The 21,252-nt window shown below is 35.1% G+C and overlaps 2 protein-coding genes across 3 annotated transcripts; one reads left to right on the top strand and one right to left on the bottom strand.

Moving 5' to 3' along the window:
* Positions 1-234: 234 nt before the first annotated feature.
* Positions 235-7,316, bottom strand: LOC149065164 (uncharacterized). Of its 2 annotated transcripts, XM_089254355.1 has the most exons (3): positions 7,106-7,316; positions 4,530-4,645; positions 235-4,271 (listed from the first exon to the last, which is right to left on the bottom strand). In XM_089254355.1, exon 3 carries the CDS (start codon positions 3,379-3,381, stop codon positions 2,317-2,319), a length of 1,065 nt encoding a protein of 354 aa, XP_089110481.1. In that variant the 5' UTR covers positions 3,382-4,271; positions 4,530-4,645; positions 7,106-7,316; the 3' UTR covers positions 235-2,316. The 2 variants fall into 2 exon arrangements, with proteins under 2 accessions (XP_089110481.1, XP_089110482.1); XM_089254356.1 differs by lacking the exon at positions 4,530-4,645.
* Positions 7,317-7,609: 293 nt separating this feature from the next.
* On the top strand, positions 7,610-20,683 carry LOC149065165 (uncharacterized). The gene is made up of 2 exons (XM_089254350.1): positions 7,610-7,826; positions 17,073-20,683. The coding sequence occupies exon 2, from the start codon at positions 18,582-18,584 to the stop codon at positions 20,550-20,552; it is 1,971 nt and encodes a 656-aa protein (XP_089110476.1). The 5' UTR covers positions 7,610-7,826; positions 17,073-18,581; the 3' UTR covers positions 20,553-20,683.
* The last annotated feature ends 569 nt before the right edge of the window (positions 20,684-21,252 follow it).

Below are 21,252 nucleotides of genomic sequence, written 5' to 3' on the forward strand. Positions count from 1 at the left end.
TACTTCAACATCCACTAACCATAGGACAAGCCCATTCAGCATATCGAAGACAATACATGCCAGTTGTACAATCCAATGAAGAGTTAACTTATTCTAATTAATTATAATGCCCCCACATGATAAGACGGATTTGACTATTGTTTGCTTTCTTGTTCGTGTCATAAACCTCCATACAAGTTATTAATTTTTTTCCGATTTTATAAAGTGATTTTAAAGGTCAGCAAGCAATTCTTTTTTAAGAAATTTATTCACTTTCACTTATACAAGATGAGAGAGAAAAAAAAAAGAAAAGGGAAAAAATATAGGCACAACATGTTACAGACTGAAGTAATTTTTGATACACTGAGTTACATATGAGTTGACAAGGGGTAACTTGGCTACCCGTACTAACAACATACAATGAAGCTAAAACTAAAAGTCTCTAGTAAAATTAGTATTGCTATGTTAGAAGCGTGAAAAAAAAAAGAAAAAAAAAAAAGGCATGTATGAAAAAATATACATATCGGCAAATCAAGAAAATGCATGCGCTGAGTATAAAAAATAGAGGTGGCATACAGATATTTATTTGTAAAAAAATAAGCAAATCGCTTCGGTGAAACATAATCAAAATGAATAAGTTTGTCTGACTATTTAAATAAGTTTCAATATTTGGTATGTTAGCAATGTATTGTTGAAGTTGTAGTTTAAAAGCAGGAAACAGTGTTATATTTTGCAATTCAATTGGTAAAGTGTTATAAATTTTAGGAGAAATGTAAAAAAAAATGTTTGCAAAAAATATTTTTTCTATGTGGGGGAATCTCAGATCACGTGAGATCGTCTCAAGGAAACATTCACTTTGGGTGTGCAAAGATTTTTGTTTTTGTGCAGAAAAATTATTGCTTTATAGAAGACAGGTTCTCGTAGGCTTAGGATATATTTATTATATAAAGAAATATTATTTGAAGTTGAGTATCCTAAAAACTTGAGAAATTTGAATTGAATAAGTTATAATTGTGGTAATAAGTTAGTCTTATAACCACAGCCCCATGTAAGTAGGCCGTATTGTAATGATGAATGAACCCAGGCATAAAAAACAGAGCGCAAGAAAGTGTGATGTGAACAATTCTTTGCAAACCTATACAAGAAAAATCTGAGTTTTTGTGAGGAATTCAACATGAGATTTCCATTTCAAATTAGAATCAATGTAGATACTAATGTAAATATTTCCACAAGAAGACCTCTCCTAGCATTAACAATTACAAGCGTAAAGTGAACAACCCTGTTGCATGAGATTTGAGAACAAGATTTGAGTTGGGACTTCCCCAGAGGCAAAAGTGCATAAATTTTGTTTTGTCAGGGTTTAACTCATATCATTCTGAGCAAACCAATCGTTAATAATTAGAAGATCTTCCTCAATTTGAGATATCAATGTAAATTGATCGTCGCATGAATAAAGAATTAGAGTCATCTGCATATGCAATAATTTTACCGAAAAATTTTAAAGCACAAAAATCATTGATGAAAATAATGAAAAGCAATTGACTCAAAATGGACCCCTGAGGAACTCCTCTACCAATGTTCGAGTAAGAACTAAATGAATTGTTAATTTTAACATTTTGTGTTCTATTTCTTAAGTATGATCTGAACCTCTGACACCAGCATAATACAGTTCACTAAGTGAAATTTCGTGATTTACAGTCAAATGCTTTAGAGATATCAAGAAAAATAGCTAGTTTGTTTATTTCTATCGATGCTTCTGTAAGTGAATTTGAAGAAGTTTAGTAAATTAAACATTTTTAATTATTTAAAAAATAAATATTGATTAGGAGCAAAGAAATTGTTAAGTACAAAACTAACAAGTCTGATTTTCATAGCGGATTCTATCAGTTTAGAAAAAATTGGTAAAATCAAAATAGGACAATAGTTGCTCAAGTTATTTTTATCTCCGGATTTGAAAATGGGAATCACAGTAGCACATTTTAATGAACAAGGAAAGCTATTATGAGTGATGAAATTATTTATAAAACTTGTGAGAAATTGTAAGTTTTTGAAATTGATCTTAGTATTAATCCCATCATAATCCGAATATTCTTTCTACAGATTAAATTTACAATGCTTAGTGTTTCAAAGCCCTCAAGTGGGTAAAAGAAAAATGAAGTTGGAGATTCAGTTAAGAATTTTTTTAAAATCAACAGTATTTATATCAATCAAGGTCCAAAAATTATATATATTTCTCGGACTTGAATTTAGAAAACAAACTAAAATTTAGGCTCCATCACACCATTCAGTCACCAAGGGAACCAGGATTTGTTGCCTTGGTAAGGACATATTTTCATGCTAAGCTATTTGCTTGCCACTACCAATTTCATTTGAACTCCCCTCAGAATGAATCAACTTGTGCTTCTTCAGATGAGAACTGGTTGGGAACTTTCGGGAACAAAAATTGCATTCATGCGGCTTCTCTCTAGTATGGACTTTTCTGTGTCTGTTAAAATTGCTGTGGTCAGAAAATACTTTACCACAGATCGTACATTCGTGTGGCTTCTCTCCCGTGTGGACTCTTTTATGTAGGTTTAAACTGTGAGCATGAGAAAATGTTTTACCACAGATATCACACTCGTGTGGCTTCTCTCCAGTATGGACCCTGTTGTGCAATTTTAATTTGTCTGCTTGAGAAAATTTTCTACCACAGATTAGACACTCATGGGGCTTGTCTCCAGTGTGGAATTTTTTGTGCACGTTTAATTCACCTACTCGAGAGAATGTTTTACCACAGACATCACATTCATGCGGCTTCTCTCCAGTATGCAGCCTATAGTGTACTTTTAAATGGTCAAGTCGAGAAAATGTTTTACAACAGATTTCGCACTCATGTGGCTTCTCTCCCGTGTGGACTCTTTTGTGTAAGTTTAAAGTGTCTGCTCGAGTAAATTTTTTACTACAGATATCACACTGATGTGGCTTCTCTCTAGTATGAACCACATGGTGTGATTTTAAGTTGCCAAGTTGAGAAAATGTTTTACCGCAGATTTTACACTCGTGTGGCTTCTCCCCTGCGTGAAATTTTATGTGAATGATTAAACTGCTATTTTGAGAAAATGTTTTATGACAGATATAGCATTCAAATTTCTTTTCCCCAGTATGGACTATTTTGTGTTTGTTGAAATTGCTGTGACTAGAAAACGTTTTATTACATATTTCACACTTGTGTGGCTTCTCTCCTGTGTGGACTCTTTTGTGAATGTTTAAATGGCTACTCTGAGTAAATGTTTTATTGCATCTTTCACACTTGTGTGGCTTCTCTCCTGTGTGGACTCTTTTGTGAATGTTTAAACTGCTACTTTGGGAAAATGTTTTACCACAGACATCACATTCATGTGACTTGTCAATTGTTTTGTGCATATTAAAATTGCTGCAACTAGAAAATGTTTTACTACAAATATCACAAGATGCGAATGTTTAAATTACCCACAAGAGCAAATGTTTTACCACAGATTTCACACCTGTGTGACTTCTTCCCACTGTGGACTGTTTTGTGTGGTTAAAAACTGTAAATATCAGAAAACGTTTTACCATTCAATATCACTATTATATTGCCTTTCCCTATGATGGAACCTCGTTTTGTTATTTAAATTGCCTCATCAAAAATAAAAAATATTTTACCACTGAATTCACAATTCAGACTTCCTTCGTGTGTGGAAAGTTTTGTGTACATTTAAATTTTTTGCAAAGCAATTCCTTACACAAAATTCACAGTCACGTGGCACCTCCTCGGAGTGAATTTTTGTGAGCTTATTTAAAGTTGATCTGATGAAACGTTCTTCCACAGATGTAGCTTCTATTTGTGTAGACTTAAATTGCTGATATCTGAAAGTTGTACCAGAGATATCTCACTGTGATGTGTGTTTTCTACAGTGTGGATATTCCAGTCTAATATTTTCACAGACACTATACATATTAAAGTCTACATCATTCCTTTTCGTCAATGCCCTTTTGCAACACTGACACTCCCTTGAGTTTTCTTCAGTTTGAAATTAATCAGAAGCTATAAATTGTGCCTAAATTATTATAAAACTGGCATTTTTTTCATCCCCTCATCTTCATTATATAATCTTGTGGATGATTCACCCATACTCTTAAAAATGCATTTGAACGGAGAGCTGGCAAACATATCTGTTATAGTTTCTGCAATTATTCTCAAGTATGACTTTTTCAAAAAATTCTCTCAGCATATCCTCTTGTGAAGCTTTTGCTGTTTCATACTGCAAATTATGAATGGAATCTTCGATTATCTGCAACAGAAAAAGTATCGTCATCACAAAGTCTAAATCTATTACAATCAAAATTGGCAAGGTTTTCATCAATACGGTAAAACTCTTGGTATTTGTCTTACTGTCCAAAACCATACATTAAAAACTGGAAATCAAAGTAAAGATAATGGACTGTATTAATAACAAGAACGAAATGCCTACAATTAAAAGGATCAAAGTAAAATCAGAAGCTTCAAGTAAAAGGTAAAAGAAAAACCTTCAATCCATATTAATAATTACTTGTAAGTAAATCCTCCTAATCTATACTCATGTTGATACCTAGGGGAAATCTGCAGATTAATCAGATTACACTGGTTAACAACTTGATCCAAATACACAGTGAAAAACTTGCATATCTAGAAAATGGAGATAAACGGCATACATAGTATTAAAAACAAATTATACAACATTTATTAGAACAGTTATTTTATCATATTCGTACACCGTTATACATGAAATAGCAATAAGTACATGGGCCATTCCCAGAAAAAAATGTATGTTCCACATTTTTGAGAGCAAAAATTCAAAGTTGAATTTTCGAAATAAAATTTATCTTAACTTATAGCAGGGCTATGATTTTTCTAGGATTAACTAGGATTTTTCCACCCCCCCCCCCTCAACTTTGAATTCAATAATTTTATAACAGAAGTTTTTTTTCCCACCTAAAATTGCTGCCCACTAAATTTTGTTACCCGGGGCAGTTGCCTCCCACCCCTAGTTCTGGCCCTGCTTATAGGCAAAGATTTGAAGTTAAATGTTTCATAAATATTTTGCGCTTTTATTTAGCAATATTTTATTTTTTTGGTTTTAGGTCTGGAAGTCATGGATTTCGTCAACTCTGTTACGAAAAATATTGCTGTGAAAAATAAATATTACTTCTGCTGTTTTTAACCCTTTAAAATAATGTAATAAGGTTATTTCTTACAAAAATACGCTGAAAAAGGGGCAATTAAAAAGAAAAAGTTTATTTCTTTCCTGTCGTTTTGGTTTTTCATGATTTTTTTCGAAATGTCACATAGAAAAGTTTATTTTGTACACACATTGTTAGAGCCAATGAAAAAAAACTGACTCGCCGCTAGAGAGCGTTGCTGATGAAGTACCGAGAGAAAGAGGCGTCTTAGAGAGAATATAAATAATGGAGCGGTAGGTTGGCCGAAGAGATGCCGCAGAGAAAATACAAATACAAGGCCACAACATGACATAATACTTAAATGGCCCTTTATTGGTAGGAATAGGGGTGGCCTGAATCGCAACTTTTTTCTCAGAGGGATGAATTCCATTTTTATGTACACAAAACCTAAAAAAATCTACCTCTGTTATACCAAATAAGCATTTTTCTTTTTTGGCGTGAAGTCCGGAATTTTTCAAACGAGTTAACACTATTTTCAAACGGGAAGCTAACTCTTCACAAGATTTGGCTCTTATGAGAAGGTCATCAACTTACGGAACTACCAACTTAAGACCTGCAAATATGTCTTCGATAATGCTCTAAAAAAGACCTGGAGCCAAATATAAGGCCACAACAGGTAAAATGCTCGACAAGGTGGCTGAGAAAAAGATTCCCATAACAAGTATGGATGTCATATATTTAAAAAATACAGCAACCAATTGAAAATGCAATCACAAAAATTATAAGCATAATTTTTAGCATTTGTGAAATGAGCTGGGGCAACACACAGTTATATCTGGCAACTGATAAATGTTTTATCGACCATACAGGAAGATCAATGTACGACTTTTCTATGTACGACTTGTACAGATTTACAAACAGTGTGGAAAGTGATCAATGCGTAATTTATTTTTCAGCTGCAACCTTGAAGCTTGAGTCGTGGAAAAAAACAAACGGAGGAAATAAAGTTAGCTTGCATTTTCTTACTCTCTGTGATTTATTCCCCCCCCCCCCGATGATTTGAGGGTTGTTGAAATGAGATGAAAGAGCATCGATATTAAGAACAGATACATGTTTTCCTTCTTCTTTAATTTTTTCTCAAACTAGTTGAATTCACTAGAGTTGAAATACGATACTCTGTATATTTTACACTTGAGATTAAATTAAGGCCCAGCTAGTTTTGGCCAGGTGTCAAGTGTATATGTATCTTAAATATTACACATTAAACATTATTATTATATTGAAATTTTACGAATTTTCTCATCTTAAAACTGAACATGCATAAAATAGGTTATTTTATACATGGTGTAATACTAAAATAAGACACCGAGATACAGTAGTTCATAATAAATGAGCAAATTTATGTAATGAAGCCTCTCCAAAAAGCTATTCGAGCCATGATCTGAAAAATGCCAAACTTTTCATACCGCCAAAATTCTTTGGGATGAATAGTGGCATTACAACAGGGTTTGACTGCATTTTAAAAGGAAGCAACATTTTCATCGCAATGCATCGATGCCACGTACAACTTTTTTTTATATATTTATTGAACCCGTTTTCATCATGGGCTCCTTGAACGGGTCAGATGACACCTTTTTCTTTCTTCTAGCATGGGGCCAAATATTGAAGGGGAGTGTAAATCATTCTTCACAAAAAAAGAAATCAATTATAATAATAATCATCGGCATTTCAACATCAAATGACGTACAATGGGTGCCGGAAAAGGGAACGACCTCCTATAGGTTATGCAATAGGTCATGACCAAGCAGGCCCTAAGCTTTGAGCCAAACAATAAGAAATAATGAACATTTCTTTCATTAATATACGTGTGGCAAAATTTTTATAGAATAATTTCAACTCTGGGGGACCCTCTAAAAAATATTATTCCCCCCAGAACAGTAAAAAAATACCCTAACAATCTGCTGACCTGTCCTCGAATGTGAACTTGGCCACAAATGAATCCGCCCAAGGAATTAGTGAATCCGTGCAAGGTGGAATCCCTTGATGACCTGTTATGACCATGTAACGATCAACACATCGACGAGAGATACAGATATGTAATAACGTCCTCTGTGCCTGCTTAGGGCTCTAGGATCGACGACAGCATCATCTCGACAGCAATGATCGTCACGTAAACATTGTCGTCTGTGACTGCACTTGACTCTCGAGATAAACAAAGTTGGTAGTGGTTGTTACGGTTTTTTTAAAAATTAATATGAAGTAATTGTTTTATTTTCGATTGTCCATGATATTGCTTTTTTTCAGACTTTTCCATCTCATCGCCATTAAACGTTCTTTAAAATTGTTCTTGTCAGGATGAATCTAATCGAATTTCTTCAAAAAAACTTTTTTTTGATTGTTTTCGGAAGAACAACCACTACGAGCTTCATCAATTGTTTATCTGGTGCGCTGAGTTCAGTCACGGTCAAAGCCGCTTGAAAGATGCACTCTTAATGCAGCTTTGGTCACGGTCGACCATATTTGCCTCATGAGCTTGGCTTACCCTGCTGCTTTCGCTGATCTCGATCGTTAAATGACTATTATAAATAGCCATAATTAGTTATTGAGGAATGCAATAGGATCCTTTCTTGGCGTGGATCCACTAATTCCTTGGATTCATTCGTGGTCAAGTTCATCTTCAAGTGCAGGTCAGTAGTTGTAGGTCCGTTGGAACAGCTTTGGTATAAGGGACTGGTTGGCGATTTTCGGTGACAAATCCCCATCAAAAGTCGCCAAGGCCGTTAGACACATTACGGGCGCCGAAAGAAAAAATCGCCAGCATAGAAAACAATATGAAAAATATCAAGAAGCACAAGAAAAATGGAAACATAAATAAGAGCTGGATTGAGCGAGCATAAAAGTGCTAAAACCAACAAACATAATTATAAAATAAAAATATTCTATGTATTATAAATTAAAACCCGGACTCTCTTTCCGGGAATCCAGGTTCTTTTAAATAAAATAAAGAAGAAAAATAAAAAAAGACACAGGATGTAGATAAGAATAAATATTGGAAAATATTAAAGGTACAACCTGAGGGAAGAGATATCCAATAATTAATTAATCCAACCCACACACTACATTATATATACGGAAGGAAGAGAAACTGAACTAATCTCCCAACAGGGTTTCAAATCATTCAAAACGTTGCTGCTATAAGGTGACGTCATTTGGAGGAAAAAAGAGAGAGAAAGGAAAGGGAGAAGACCTGTTTGAAAATTGCAGTTGGAAGTTTCAAAAGCTGCGCTAGAAACAAGGAAAAACAACCACCAGCGTCATCTCGCTCTATTTTTTAACAGAAAGAACATTCTAGAACAATGATAACCCAGCAGGCAACGCAGAACACCTCAGTGGGTCGGCACTGGCGACTTATCGCTGGAAAAAAGTTGCCAAGTTGGTGTGTCCCTTACACCAAAGCTTTTCCGAGAAAAGATCTCAGTAATTATCAATACTGTTGGTCAAGGGTCTTCGCTTTGTCCTGAACATGGTCATGAGCATTAGCCCTAAGTTAAGCACAATCATGTGAAATAACGATTTTTGTCTTTCTTCATGTGGGAATCTTACTAAAGCAGGGTCCCCTATACAAAATCTAGGCCTAGATGTGGGAGCCATGATGATATGTTTCCATGAATGAAACTATGAACCTCTCAGCTAATTGTGCAAAGTACATATGACTGGATACCAAGCGAAAATAATTGGAAAGATAAGTCACATTCCTCTTTAGAGAATTGAACCACCAAGGGCGTGGTAGCCTAGGTCGATAAGATACTCGCCTAAAGTACCAAAGGATGTTTAGAGGTGTCGCGAGTTCGATACCCGGTTCGTCCTTGTCAGAAAACTTTCCTGATACAGGGGTGCAATAGAAATGGCGACATGACCACAGAAAAAATTGCTACCGCAGGGAGTCCCCATATAAGGGTTAGCACACCAACCTCTCGACAAGTATAAAAACAAGCCTGCCATTCGGAATCGGCAATAAATTGTAGGTCCCAGTCTAATTAGCCCTCGTGTGCAGAAAATGACTGTGGTGCAACAAAAATGATCAAATGATGATCGAACCACCAACCTCGCACTTTCCGGGCGCGTGTTCTACCACTAAGCTACAGAGGACAGACATTTTCTTTCCTAGAAATATTTGTGTACCTTTGGGCTGAATAGGACTGCACAATAGACAGCCTCCTAACTCGGCAGCAGCTCATAATGAAATTAGCCTCCAGATGGTGACATAGAATATGTCAGTATCCAGTCATCTGTACTTTGCACAATCAGCTGAGAGATTCATCGTTTCATTCTATGTCGTCATCTGGAGGCTAATTTTTATTACAAGCTGTGACTAAGTTAAAAGGCTGTCTATTGGGCAGTCCTGTTCAGCCAAAGGAACACAGTACCCTTAGGAAAGAAAATGTCTGTCCTCTATAGTTTAATCGTAGAACACGCCGTGTGAGGTTGGTGGTTCGATTCCCTTCAGGGAATGCGACTTATCTTTGCTTGGTATCTAGTCATCTGTATTTTGTTTACCTGTTTCAGGAAAATCTTTAAAAACATCCTTATCCATATTCTGTTTCTTTCAAATCGAGCACAAGTCCAGTCTATTGCCACAGGCACTTTACTTCAGAAAGAATTTTGTGGAACAGCTATAATATAATCCAGTGTTTCTCAAAATGTGTGTTGCAGCTCTTAGGGGCATCACCAACCTTTGTCAGGGGCATCATGGAAAGCGGAAGATATTGATTTGTTTGCCTATTTTTTCTATAGGTGAAAATTATCTAAACTATTATAGAGAGCAGCATATCAACCGTGAATTGGGCAAGGGACCTGTACCTGTGGCCGACAAAAGTTTGAGAACTGCTGGTATAATATCTAGTTGGCAATTTTTTTTTGTTTGGTGAGAAAAACGTCTGAAAACATGACGAGAAATTCCCTAGAATGAAACACTCATGCATTTGTGAATTTTTCTTGCCAAGTAAAAAAAAATCTACTACACATCGCCATAACAATGTGACTTGAAAACAAAAAGTTACGATAAAAAAAACAATAACATTCTTAGATTAAGGTATCCGACTACCTTTCTTGTCACTTTTCTTTAAAATGGTACTGGAGTGAACTTTGAATACATTTTTTGATAGAAAGTGTCTCGAAATGGTGAAAACAGTGAAAAATTTTGGTCTATCTATTATATTTTCTATGAAAAGTCGTTTTTATGTAAAATTTTAGGTAAAATTCATGTGATATTCGAAACACGATTGCAAAAAATTTTATAAATGAAATGCTTTGTGATTTTCACAGTGCATTTAGCTAGTAATGTTGCAGGTTATGAACCAAAATTTAAAGGATTGCATGATATGTTCATAAGTTACACCAAAATATGTTTAAGTACGTGTGAATTTTTTGAAATTTCATCCTACATTTTGTCTATAAAACACTGTAATTCAAAAAATGTATGTGATAGACCTTAGATTTTGGTTCATAACCTCAACAATATATAGCAAAATATCACATTAAAATTTCGTAAGGAAGCAATTCACCAATATTTACAAATCATATCACAAAGTCAAGTAAAATGTCAAAAATAGCATTCTTCGTAAAACACGTTTAAAGTCTTTATTCGCGTATTACTTGTATGTAAAAACGCAACACTAAAGTGAACGTAACTTTGATTCTAAGCATTCTATAAACACAACAAGGCCTGTTTTGGAATCACAACAAATAGGGCTTTCATAAAAAATAAAAAAATGAAAATCCATATTTTCTTCCAAAGTGACGTTTTCAACATAGTCCAATACCTTAAACAAGGGATGGAGATTGCAAATGCTATATTCTTAGGTCAGATACAGGATTGAAAATAATGAAAAACCAGGACTCGCATTAAACAACCGTCTCCCCTCTTGTTATGTATAATAAAATATTCTCTGGAATATTATTTAAAAATAATTAATTAATTAAATAAATAATTAAAATCTTTTTTTTGAACCCGGATTTCTATTCTAACCGTTTGTGACAGAATAGATGTTTGTCTGTCTTCATCGAAATCAATCTCTGGGTTCAATAAAAACATGATTGCGTGATGTAACTGCTAGTGTGCAAAGAATAAATAAAAATATGAAATGTGCACTGCCTGAGAGAATCCTACAAACGGTATATGTAAGGTACAACATGTAGCAAACAAAAAAAACTTGAACCTATACTAATGGATAAATTCAAATGCTGCGTCCTAGTATAATTATAGCAAACTTCCAGAGGTGACATCACCTTTAATACTAGAACCGCAGCACTTTTGGTATACCTAGAACTGCGGACTGGGTCTGATTGACCCAAACTGTGAAAAACTGTCATAGCGAAAACAGGAATTTATTTTCGGTTCCTGGGTTTTTCCCTACTTGCATTTAATGTTGTCATTATGGAAAACTATATTTGTTTATGAATATAAAATGGGCTTCAAAATTAGCTAAAGAATGATGTAATTCAGTAAAAATAAGGTTTACTATACATTATTTACTCTATTCAGTCCAAAAACATTTTTCAATAATCCCATAATATGACAAAGATGTAAAATAAGCACGTCAAATTGAGTATGAAAAAGTCTATAATAGGATTCTGTCAAATAAGTATTGATTTATTACTGATAAGTGGAATTTATGATTAGCAGTAGAGCAATGTTTTTTTTTCATTATTCTTACACATTCATTGCCTCTTGAAGTTGCACATCCCATGCAAAAATTAACAGTTTTGTTTCCACTCTTTTATCTTACCTGACATCAGACTCGTTCATTTTTACACTCATGTCCATAAATTAAGGATAATGCCAGCTCCAGCAAATAAAGGTGCAGAAACAAAACAAACGTTACTTATTCATAAAGCCCATTTATTAAACAAAAAATAAAGAACAAAAACGATGGTGTATGCATGATACCATTCATAAAAATTACGATTTTTGCTCCCTGGAGCAATTGTAAAAAATATCTCCTTTACAAAAACTTACTATTACATGGTGGGTATGATGGTTAATACATTGTATGTCTCCCATGTGAAATACAGTCCGTACAACGCCTAGGCATGCTGAGTATCAAATTATCGATCTGATCTTGGGGAAGATAACACCACTCAGCAAGCAATGCTCTCCGAAGTTCCGGTACACATGTAGGAGGTGGTTGACGGGCTGCAACTCGTTGGCCAAGCATGTCCCACACATGCTCTATCGGATTCAAGTCAGGTGGGAATGCTGGCCATTCCATACGGGTTATATCCTCAGATTCAAGGCATTCGTTTACGATGTTTGCTCGGTGAGGACGGGCGTTGTCATCCATAAACACACATTCTGCACCCATGGCACCCCTAAACAAACGTACATGTTGTTCTAGAATGATGTCTCGATAAATTTGGGCTTTCATGGTTCCAGTTTGAACATGCAGATCTGTTCTGGAACCCAGTATAATTCCACCCCAAACGAGCAATGCTGCACCACCGTAACGGTGTCGTTCAATGATGTTGTCTTGGTGGTAACGGGTGCCTGGTGTTCTCCATATGAAAGTCCGATGTGAATCAGACCGCAAGCTAAACCTGGACTCGTCGGAAAACATCCCACAAGCCTACTGTGATGATGTACACATTGCATGTTCTCTACTCCAGGCTAATCGCTGCCGACAGTGAGTTGCCGTGAGCGGAACACATCTGACAGGCCTGCGAGAATATAGACCAATGTCTCCCAAACGTCTGTACACGGTTTGCATTGAAACTGTGGCACCCGTGGCTGCAGATAGCTGACGAGATAGGTCGGATGCTGTGCTCTGTTTGCTTCTTTTGGCAGTTACTGCCAAATACCGGTCTTCATTCGGCGTTGTAACTCGGGGGGGGGGGGGCGACCTGTACTGTAACATCTACTGATGTTTCCGTTATCTTGGAATCGTTGCCAAAGCCTAGAGATGACACTTTGGGCAATTCCAAGTTTTTCAGATACTTCCATCTGAGTACACCCACATTCCAGGTGGCCGATAATTCTACCACGTAAAAAATGATCCACATGCATCCTCTGTGTCATAACTATTCGCTTATGGCACTGAGCGCCTTACTTACTGAGCGCTCTTGTGAACAATTTTACTTCTTTGCCACCATTCCTTATATACCCCCCTCTTACGCTCTCGTCATTGTGACACACTATCTGCATCATCTGGTGGCTTCCTGAAATTTGCATATCATTCTTGCAGATGTGTGTGATAATTCTACAGGTGAAATTTTTACTTTACATTTCGATTTCCGTGTGATTCTGAATTATCCTTAATTTATGGACATGAGTGTATTTATTACTATTGTTATTATTATTTTAATCGCTCATGAACTTCAATAAGAGTTTAGAGGAACTGCTTTCGAAAAATAGTTCTGGCCTTCTGTACTACTATATGCAAAATACAGGAATATTTTTATAGTGAGATCCAGGATGTTCTAGGAAACGTCTATGACGCCACCTTCATCAAATATTTTCTGGGCATTTGATCACTACAACTACGATCGTTACTTTGTTGAATTGTAGTGTGAAATCGTTTCTGTGTGTGTGTGGAAGCATTTTGGGGCTACTACTGCCAATATCGATTGCCAGATGAATCGTGCTGAATAATGAAAAGCTTATATTGTTCTTTCCTTGATAAATTGTCATTGTGGCATCATTGTTCCATACAACTAACTGTAGTTTCCCTATCTTTATTGCGTCAGATAATATTGCTCTTCGATTTTGTCTCACTGTCTCTGCTAAGCTCATATTTGTTGGCTTTTAGCATTTGAGCTAGCTTCAGTTTAGTGAGAAAAGGTGTCGGTTGAGGCATTTCTGTCCTTGTTCTCAAATGGCTTGATCAGTTGCATCACTATGTGCTATGGAAGAGAGAGATTTGTTGGACATTGATACTTCCCAAGGTTTGGAAATCCGTACAAAACGTATTTGGTGCAAGCCAAAATTTTAATCTTTTTCTGTGACATCGTTTGCCTACAGAAATTTCTACACATTTTTTCTAGAGTTAAGCTTTTACTCTCTCAAAATCATTATAGAGTCCCGTCAGAATTCCAGGTATTCAAGTTTACAAAGGAAAAAAATATTTAGCTCTACTTGCCATTCCTCCATTGAAAAAAACTTGCTCTGACAATGAATTGGCTTTGACCTTGAAAAATATTTATTCTCCATTATCTTCATTCACAGATACTTTTTAGAAAGGGTAACCACTTCTAAGAAAATTCTACATCCCTTTTTTCCTATAGAATAGTACGTTACCCCAAACTGCGGTTCTAGGTATAAGTGCTTATAGCACTGAAACACGAAATGTGAAGATAATAAAATTTTAATGAATTAATATTCATATGATATCATGAAAAGTCACGAAATTTTTTTAACATCTGCGTCTAAGTTTCCGAGATAAATGAAAACGAAGTTTGATTTGGGTCAAATTGACCCACTCCATGGTTCTGGTGTTAAATGACAAAAAACCAATAGCAAAAAAAGAAATAATGATAATATTAATTTCTGGCAGGAATAAAAAAATGCCAAGGGAAGAAAATGGCCGACCAGGAAAAAAAGCACCAACAGCCTAGAAAGGAAATAGTCGCCAAAAATCACCAACTAGGGGTTATATTACAGATGTTCAAGTTTCTCCGTAAAGTATGCATGTATACTTAACAGCTTGAATGCATGTATAGCATTGTGCGTGAATTTTTAGTTCTGCCATCTATTTTTCAAACTATGAGTAAAATGTAATGAGATTAAATATTGAAGAATTTTTTTAGTAGGAGATGAGTGGAAAATGTGTAATGTTTGGAAAGAGCTGTAGACATTTTTGTCAATGTGAAATTTATATAGGACAACAAGTCTTTCAGGTAACGGTAAGCCTGCTACCTTTGGTGGGAGATCTTTTTACTGCTAGGCCATTAAGTGTGAGATAAGTTTTTTTAAGACTGTCCCCTAGAGTGCAAGTCATTTCTAAAAAGATTTAAAGCTATAAACATTTTGCTCTATTTTTGTTTGAAGCTCTTTTCAAGATCTCATGTGAAAACTTATTGCAAGATTGGAATGTGATAAGTTGGAGGCTGCAGCTTCCACAAAAGAAACTTCCTGAAATTGATCTGGATTGGAAAGGCAACCCAGTTTTAATTTTCCTAAATAATCAGTCAACATGGTTTTTTTTTTAATCTCACACCCTCAAAATGCTCTTTCGCATCCCTGGTTAAGAACCACTTATTCTAAATTTTGTGACTCTGATGCTACCCAATAGCATTAGATTGTGTTCTGCATTTTTAAGACATGCAGAGGCATAAACAATGTTTACAAAGCTCTGCAAAGAGCTAGAAAAAAAATTGCTTCATTTATCGAAAACTATGACACTGACACTGAACAGTAAAATGTAAACAAATCCCTTTAAAAAAAGATGGATAGTGTTGTAAAACCATCCAATTCACCTAGACTTATTTACATTGGGCCCTGTAATTTACACATTTTGCACTGTGACTTTGGAAGTGTTCGGAAAGGAGCGTCGTTCTTTAAAAACTTGCATGTCTTTGTAATTTGCTGTGCATCAAGGAAGAGAGTTTACACACTGTTTTCTAATTTTTTGAGTGGAAACCCTGTGTATGTGTTTTTGGTCAGGGAAAATTTTGAGTTTGGCCAAGGCAAATCAGAGACATAATCGAGCAGATTTTGCTGGGAACCTTGCTTTATTTCGAAGGCCAAGTCAAGATAATACTGTAAAGAAAAACTCAGAAATTCCTTTTCTTTCATGCAAATCTGGCTTTTCTACAGAGATGAAAGAAACTGATAAGAAAAAATTATATTCTTACATTGTGTTGATGGATCTTGTCAATCATAGGCGGATATAGGCAGCTACTATGATTGATGGGGGGGGGGGATGGATGCCATGTGGATGGCTTCTTCAGCGTGGTAAAAAGTCAGCCAACAGGAATTTCGAAATTTGCATCAAGAAAGCTGGGTTTGGAATCATCTCAGTGATGAAGGATCAGATCTGGTGGTTCACTTGAATTTCAACTATTATCAGAACAATGTTGAAAATAAAATTTCAAAACAGTGGGGACATTACTAAAAACACTTAAAGCTAGAAATTTCCTTTTCCAATTTTGGGGAAATGGACAGTTCACTACAAACTTTCAGCACCTTGACCGATACTGAAATTATTGCTAAGTGTATGGCAGACTGAAATGATGAAAATACAGCAGAAAATGCTCCAGGAAAATTAGAACAAAGTAACGAAATAAAAAGTATTGAGCACATGCTGTAAACGTGCTGTGCCATATTGTGCAGCAAACTGAGAAGATTGGGCTCAAAAAATTTGCAGCTGTTGCTAGTGTAGATGAAATTGTGAAAGCTCAAAGATAAAAAAATATGCATCAATTTAAGCTTATAGATTATTATTTTGAATAGGTTGTGTAAATAAAATTGAAAAAAAAATTAAACAAATTTTAATGGATTAGCATATAGTGTGAGTGAACATTGATTGTGTAATAATTCCATTAGTATGTAAAATATAGTACAGTATTTTTAGTTTTTATCAATTAAGTTTTTAGACATTTTTGGCATGTTTTCTTTACTAAAAAAATTCCACTTCTTGAAAACTCTCTTATCTCAAAATTTTTTTGTGGTCCTGTCAGTTTCGGGATAGAGCAGTTTGACTGTATATGAAATAAGCCATAAAAAATTCAGATAGAACCATGAGTCTGTGAATTTTTTAGCCTTCATAATCTTCAATTCTGTCAGATTTTAATTAAAAAAATAAATTTTATTTAATTTCATCATTCTCGTTGTGACATACTGAGGTAACTACCATGTTTTTTACCATACTAACCAAAACCTTGCCAACTTTGATTATGATAGATTTAAATTTTGTGATAATGATCTTCTTCTTTTGCAGAGATAATTGAAGATTCCTATCGTAATCTGCAGGATAAAACAGCAGAATCTTTACAGCTGAATATTCAGAGAAAAGTTGTGAATAAACAAGATCCACAAGAATTGTAGCATTTATAACAGATTTGGATGCCTGCTTTCTCTTCAAATGCATCTTTAAGAGTATGAATGAATCATTTGCAAGGTCACATAACAAGTTTGATATGAATGATTATAATGCAAGAGTTTGTTTCAATGTAGATACAATCTTTAGTTTCTGACCGGTTTCAAACTGAAGAAAACTCACATGAGTGTCAGTGCTGCAGAAGAATATTCAAGAAAAGGAACGATTTAGACTATTACTACTAACCACACTTACATCTCCTCCATATTCCTTTGCAGAATTTGTAACAAATTGATACGTGTTGGAATGTTAGTGTACACATAGTGAACCTGACATGAAGTTTGTTCCCATGTAATGCTTTTTATCGGTAGTGCTGCCATCAATTTTTGTAACTATGAGTGAAGAGTAATAATAGGAACAATTTAGACAAAAAAAAAAAAAAGATTTGTCTGTAACAATATTAGACTGAAATGCCCATACCATAGAAAACGCACATCAGTTTAGTATCTGTAGTTAAACATTTTCAAAAAGCAGCAATTGATATTTCTGCAAAAAAAGAAGCCACATCAGTGGAAGAATGGGTTTTTTTTTTCAAATCGACATGTTTAACAGGCACACATAAATTCACACTGAGAAAGGAGCCACATGAGTGTTGAAATTTGAAATTTATTATTAAGCAGCAGGTCAAAGCTCCTTTTGCTAGCTATAGCTAGCTAACTATATTCACAGCCATATAGTCACACTGAAAAAATATTAAAATAAACCACATTACTATACAAAGTTAAATTGTTCAAAGTGGTTATTTTAAAATAATGGTACATCACAGTGAAAAAATATTCTAACATAACATGAAACACATCGAGGGGAAAAAAATTAAAATCAATTATGCAGTTCAACATTTACAAATTTGAGGAATTTGGTAAACAATAATGGGTTACGAGACAGTAATTCAACCAAAATAGAGGCTAAGAGAAACCAGTGTGAGCACCAGTCTTTTCATACTTCAACAAAATTAGTGCAACTATAAAAGACGTTAAAAAAATTTAGAATTCACAGAATGAGCAACAAGTCTGAAAACTATTAACATTTCTGACACAGTTCAAACAAGCTTCAAGCAGACATGAAAGAATGTTTTTGTAAGGTTCAGTAACAAAGAAGTTAGTAAAGGTATCTGCAGAATTGATTGAATTCATTAGATTAAATTTTAGATTACAATTCATTCACTGTAGATTGAATGAATGTGTTGGGAAGTAAGGTAAGGCATTGCAGGTTCAGTGTTACTTTTGTGAAAGAATTATTTTTGAAGAAATACAAACATACACACAACATCTCACACATTAGAGAAGACATATGAGTATGATAATTATAATAAAACATTTTCTGATATCAGTGATTTGAATTGAAATAAAGATGTACAAAAGAGTCCACACAGAACAGAAGCCACATGAGTGTGAAATCTGTGGTAAAACATTTTCCCAACTGGTTCATTTAAAAGTACACCACAGGGTCCATACTGGAGAGAAGCCATATGAGTGTGATATCTGTAATAAAACATTTTCTCGATTGGATCATTTAAATGTACACAAAAGGATCCACTCAGGAGAGAAGCCATATGAGTGTGATGTCTGTAATAAAACATTTTCTCAAGTGGATAAATTAAATGTACACCACAGGGTCCATACTGGAGAGAAGCCATATGAGTGTGATATCTGTAATAAAACATTTTCTCGATTGGATCATTTAAACGTACACAAAAGGATCCACTCAGGAGAGAAGCCATATGAGTGTGATGTCTGTAATAAAACATTTTCTCAAGTGGATAAATTAAATGTACACTACAGGGCTCATACTGGAGAGAAGCCATATGAGTGTGATATATGTAATAAAACATTTTCTCGATTGAACCATTTGAACCTACACAAAAGGATCCACTCAAGAGAGAAGCCAAATGAGTGTGAAATCTGTGGTAAAACATTTTCTCAACTGGTTCATTTAAAAGTACACCACAGGGTCCATACTGGAGAGAAGCCAAATGAGTGTGAAATCTGTGGTAAAACATTTTCTCAAGTGGATAAATTAAATGTACACTACAGGGTTCATACTGGAGAGAAGCCATATGAGTGTGATATCTGTAATAAAACATTTTCTCGATTGGACCATTTAAACCTACACAAAAGGATCCACTCAAGAGAGAAGCCAAATGAGTGTGAAATCTGTGGTAAAACATTTTCTCAACTGGTTCACTTAAAAGTACACCACAGGGCTCATACTGGAGAGAAACCATATGAGTGTGATATCTGCAATAAAACATTTTCTCAAGCAAGGAAATTAAATGTACACTACAGGACCCATACTGGAGAGAAGCCACATAAGTGTGAAATCTGTGGTAAAACATTTTCTCAACTGGTTCATTTAAAATTACACCACAGGGTTCATACTGGAGAGAAGCCATATGAGTGTGATATCTGTAATAAAATATTTTCACGATTGGACCATTTAAACCGACACAAAGTGATCCACTCAAGTGAGAAGCCATATAAGTGTTATATCTGTAATAAAACATTTTCTCGAGCAGACATGTTAAATATACACCACAGGACTCATACTGGAGAGAATCCACATAAGTGTGATATCTGTAATAAAACATTTTCTCAATTCAGCCATTTAAATCTACACAAAAGGATCCACTCAGGAGAAAAACCACATGAGTGTGAAGGCTGTGGTAAAACATTTTCTCAACTAGGTGTTTTGAACAGACACAAAAGAGTTCACACAGGACAGAAGCCATATGAGTGTGATATCTGTAATAAAATATTTTCGCGATTGGACCATTTAAACCGACACAAAGTGATCCACTCAAGTGAGAAGCCATATAAGTGTGATATCTGTAATAAAACATTTTCTCGAGCGGACATGTTAAATGTACACCACAGGACTCATACTGGAGAGAATCCACATAAGTGTGATATCTGTAATAAAACATTTTCTCAATTCATCCATTTAAACCTACACGAAAGGATCCACTCAGGAGAAAAACCACATGAGTGTGAACGCTGTGGTAAAACATTTTCTCAAGTAGGTGTTTTGAACAGACACAAAAGAGTTCACACAGGACAGAAGCCATATGAGTGTGATATCTGTAATAAAACATTTTCTCGAGCATACAATTTAAATAGACATAAAAGTTTCCATATGGGAGAGAAGCCACATGAGTGTGAAATCTGTGGTAAAAAATTTTCTCAAGTAGGTCATTTGAACAAACACAAACATGTCCACACAGGACAGAAGCCATATGAGAGTGAAATCTGTGGTAAAACCTTTTCAGACCATAGCAATTTCAACCAACACGAAAGAGTCCATGCGGGAGAGAAACCACTTTAGTGTATTATCTGTAAGAAGCCGTTTTCTCAAATGCAAAATTTAAAGCTACACCCTCATACTAGAGAGAAGCCACACGAGTGTTATATGTGTAGTAAAGCATTTTCTGGAAGTAGCGATTTAAACATTCACAGAAGAGTGCACACAGGATAGAAGTTACACATGTGTGATATCTGTAGTAAAACGTTTACATCAGGAGCAGTTTGAAACGACACAAAAGAGTCCACACTAGGAAGAAGCCACATGAATGTGAATTCTGTGATAACACATTTTCTGGTAAGAGCAATTTTAACCTACACAAAAGGGTCCACACAGGATAGAAACCACCTGAGTGTGATATTTGTAATCAGGACCAGCACTATAGGAAGGGGACAACTTTAGGGGAGCAGAAAATTCCATTATAAAATCAATGAATTTTACAATTATGATGGGTACGGCAAAAATCCAGTTTGCTCCCTCAACAAAATTCCTAGTTACAGTCTTGTCTGTAATAAAATATGTTCTCAACTGGTGTATATATATTCATAAGATGAAATTTATAATGCTGTTATTGTTGTAAAATCAATCATAAAAATTAGATTCTGCTCGGATATATATTATGTATATAAAATTACACCTCGGGATTCATACTGGACAAAAGGCACAGGAGTGTGATATCTGTAGAAAAAAGTTTTCTCGAATGGACCATAAAATTATAATCCTA

Source organism: Pholcus phalangioides, unplaced genomic scaffold (genome assembly GCF_987345545.1).
Source record: "Pholcus phalangioides strain wild (caught in Gottingen) unplaced genomic scaffold, Ppha-v1.0 ptg000041l_1, whole genome shotgun sequence".
NCBI lineage: Eukaryota > Metazoa > Arthropoda > Arachnida > Araneae > Pholcidae > Pholcus > Pholcus phalangioides.

What these genes read in the sequence shown, in the direction of transcription:
- LOC149065164 (XM_089254356.1), bottom strand. Translation starts at nt 3,381, where the DNA reads ATGCACAAAACAATTGACAAGTCACATGAATGTGATGTCTGTGGTAAA.
- LOC149065165 (XM_089254350.1), top strand. Translation starts at nt 18,582, where the DNA reads ATGTACAAAAGAGTCCACACAGAACAGAAGCCACATGAGTGTGAAATC.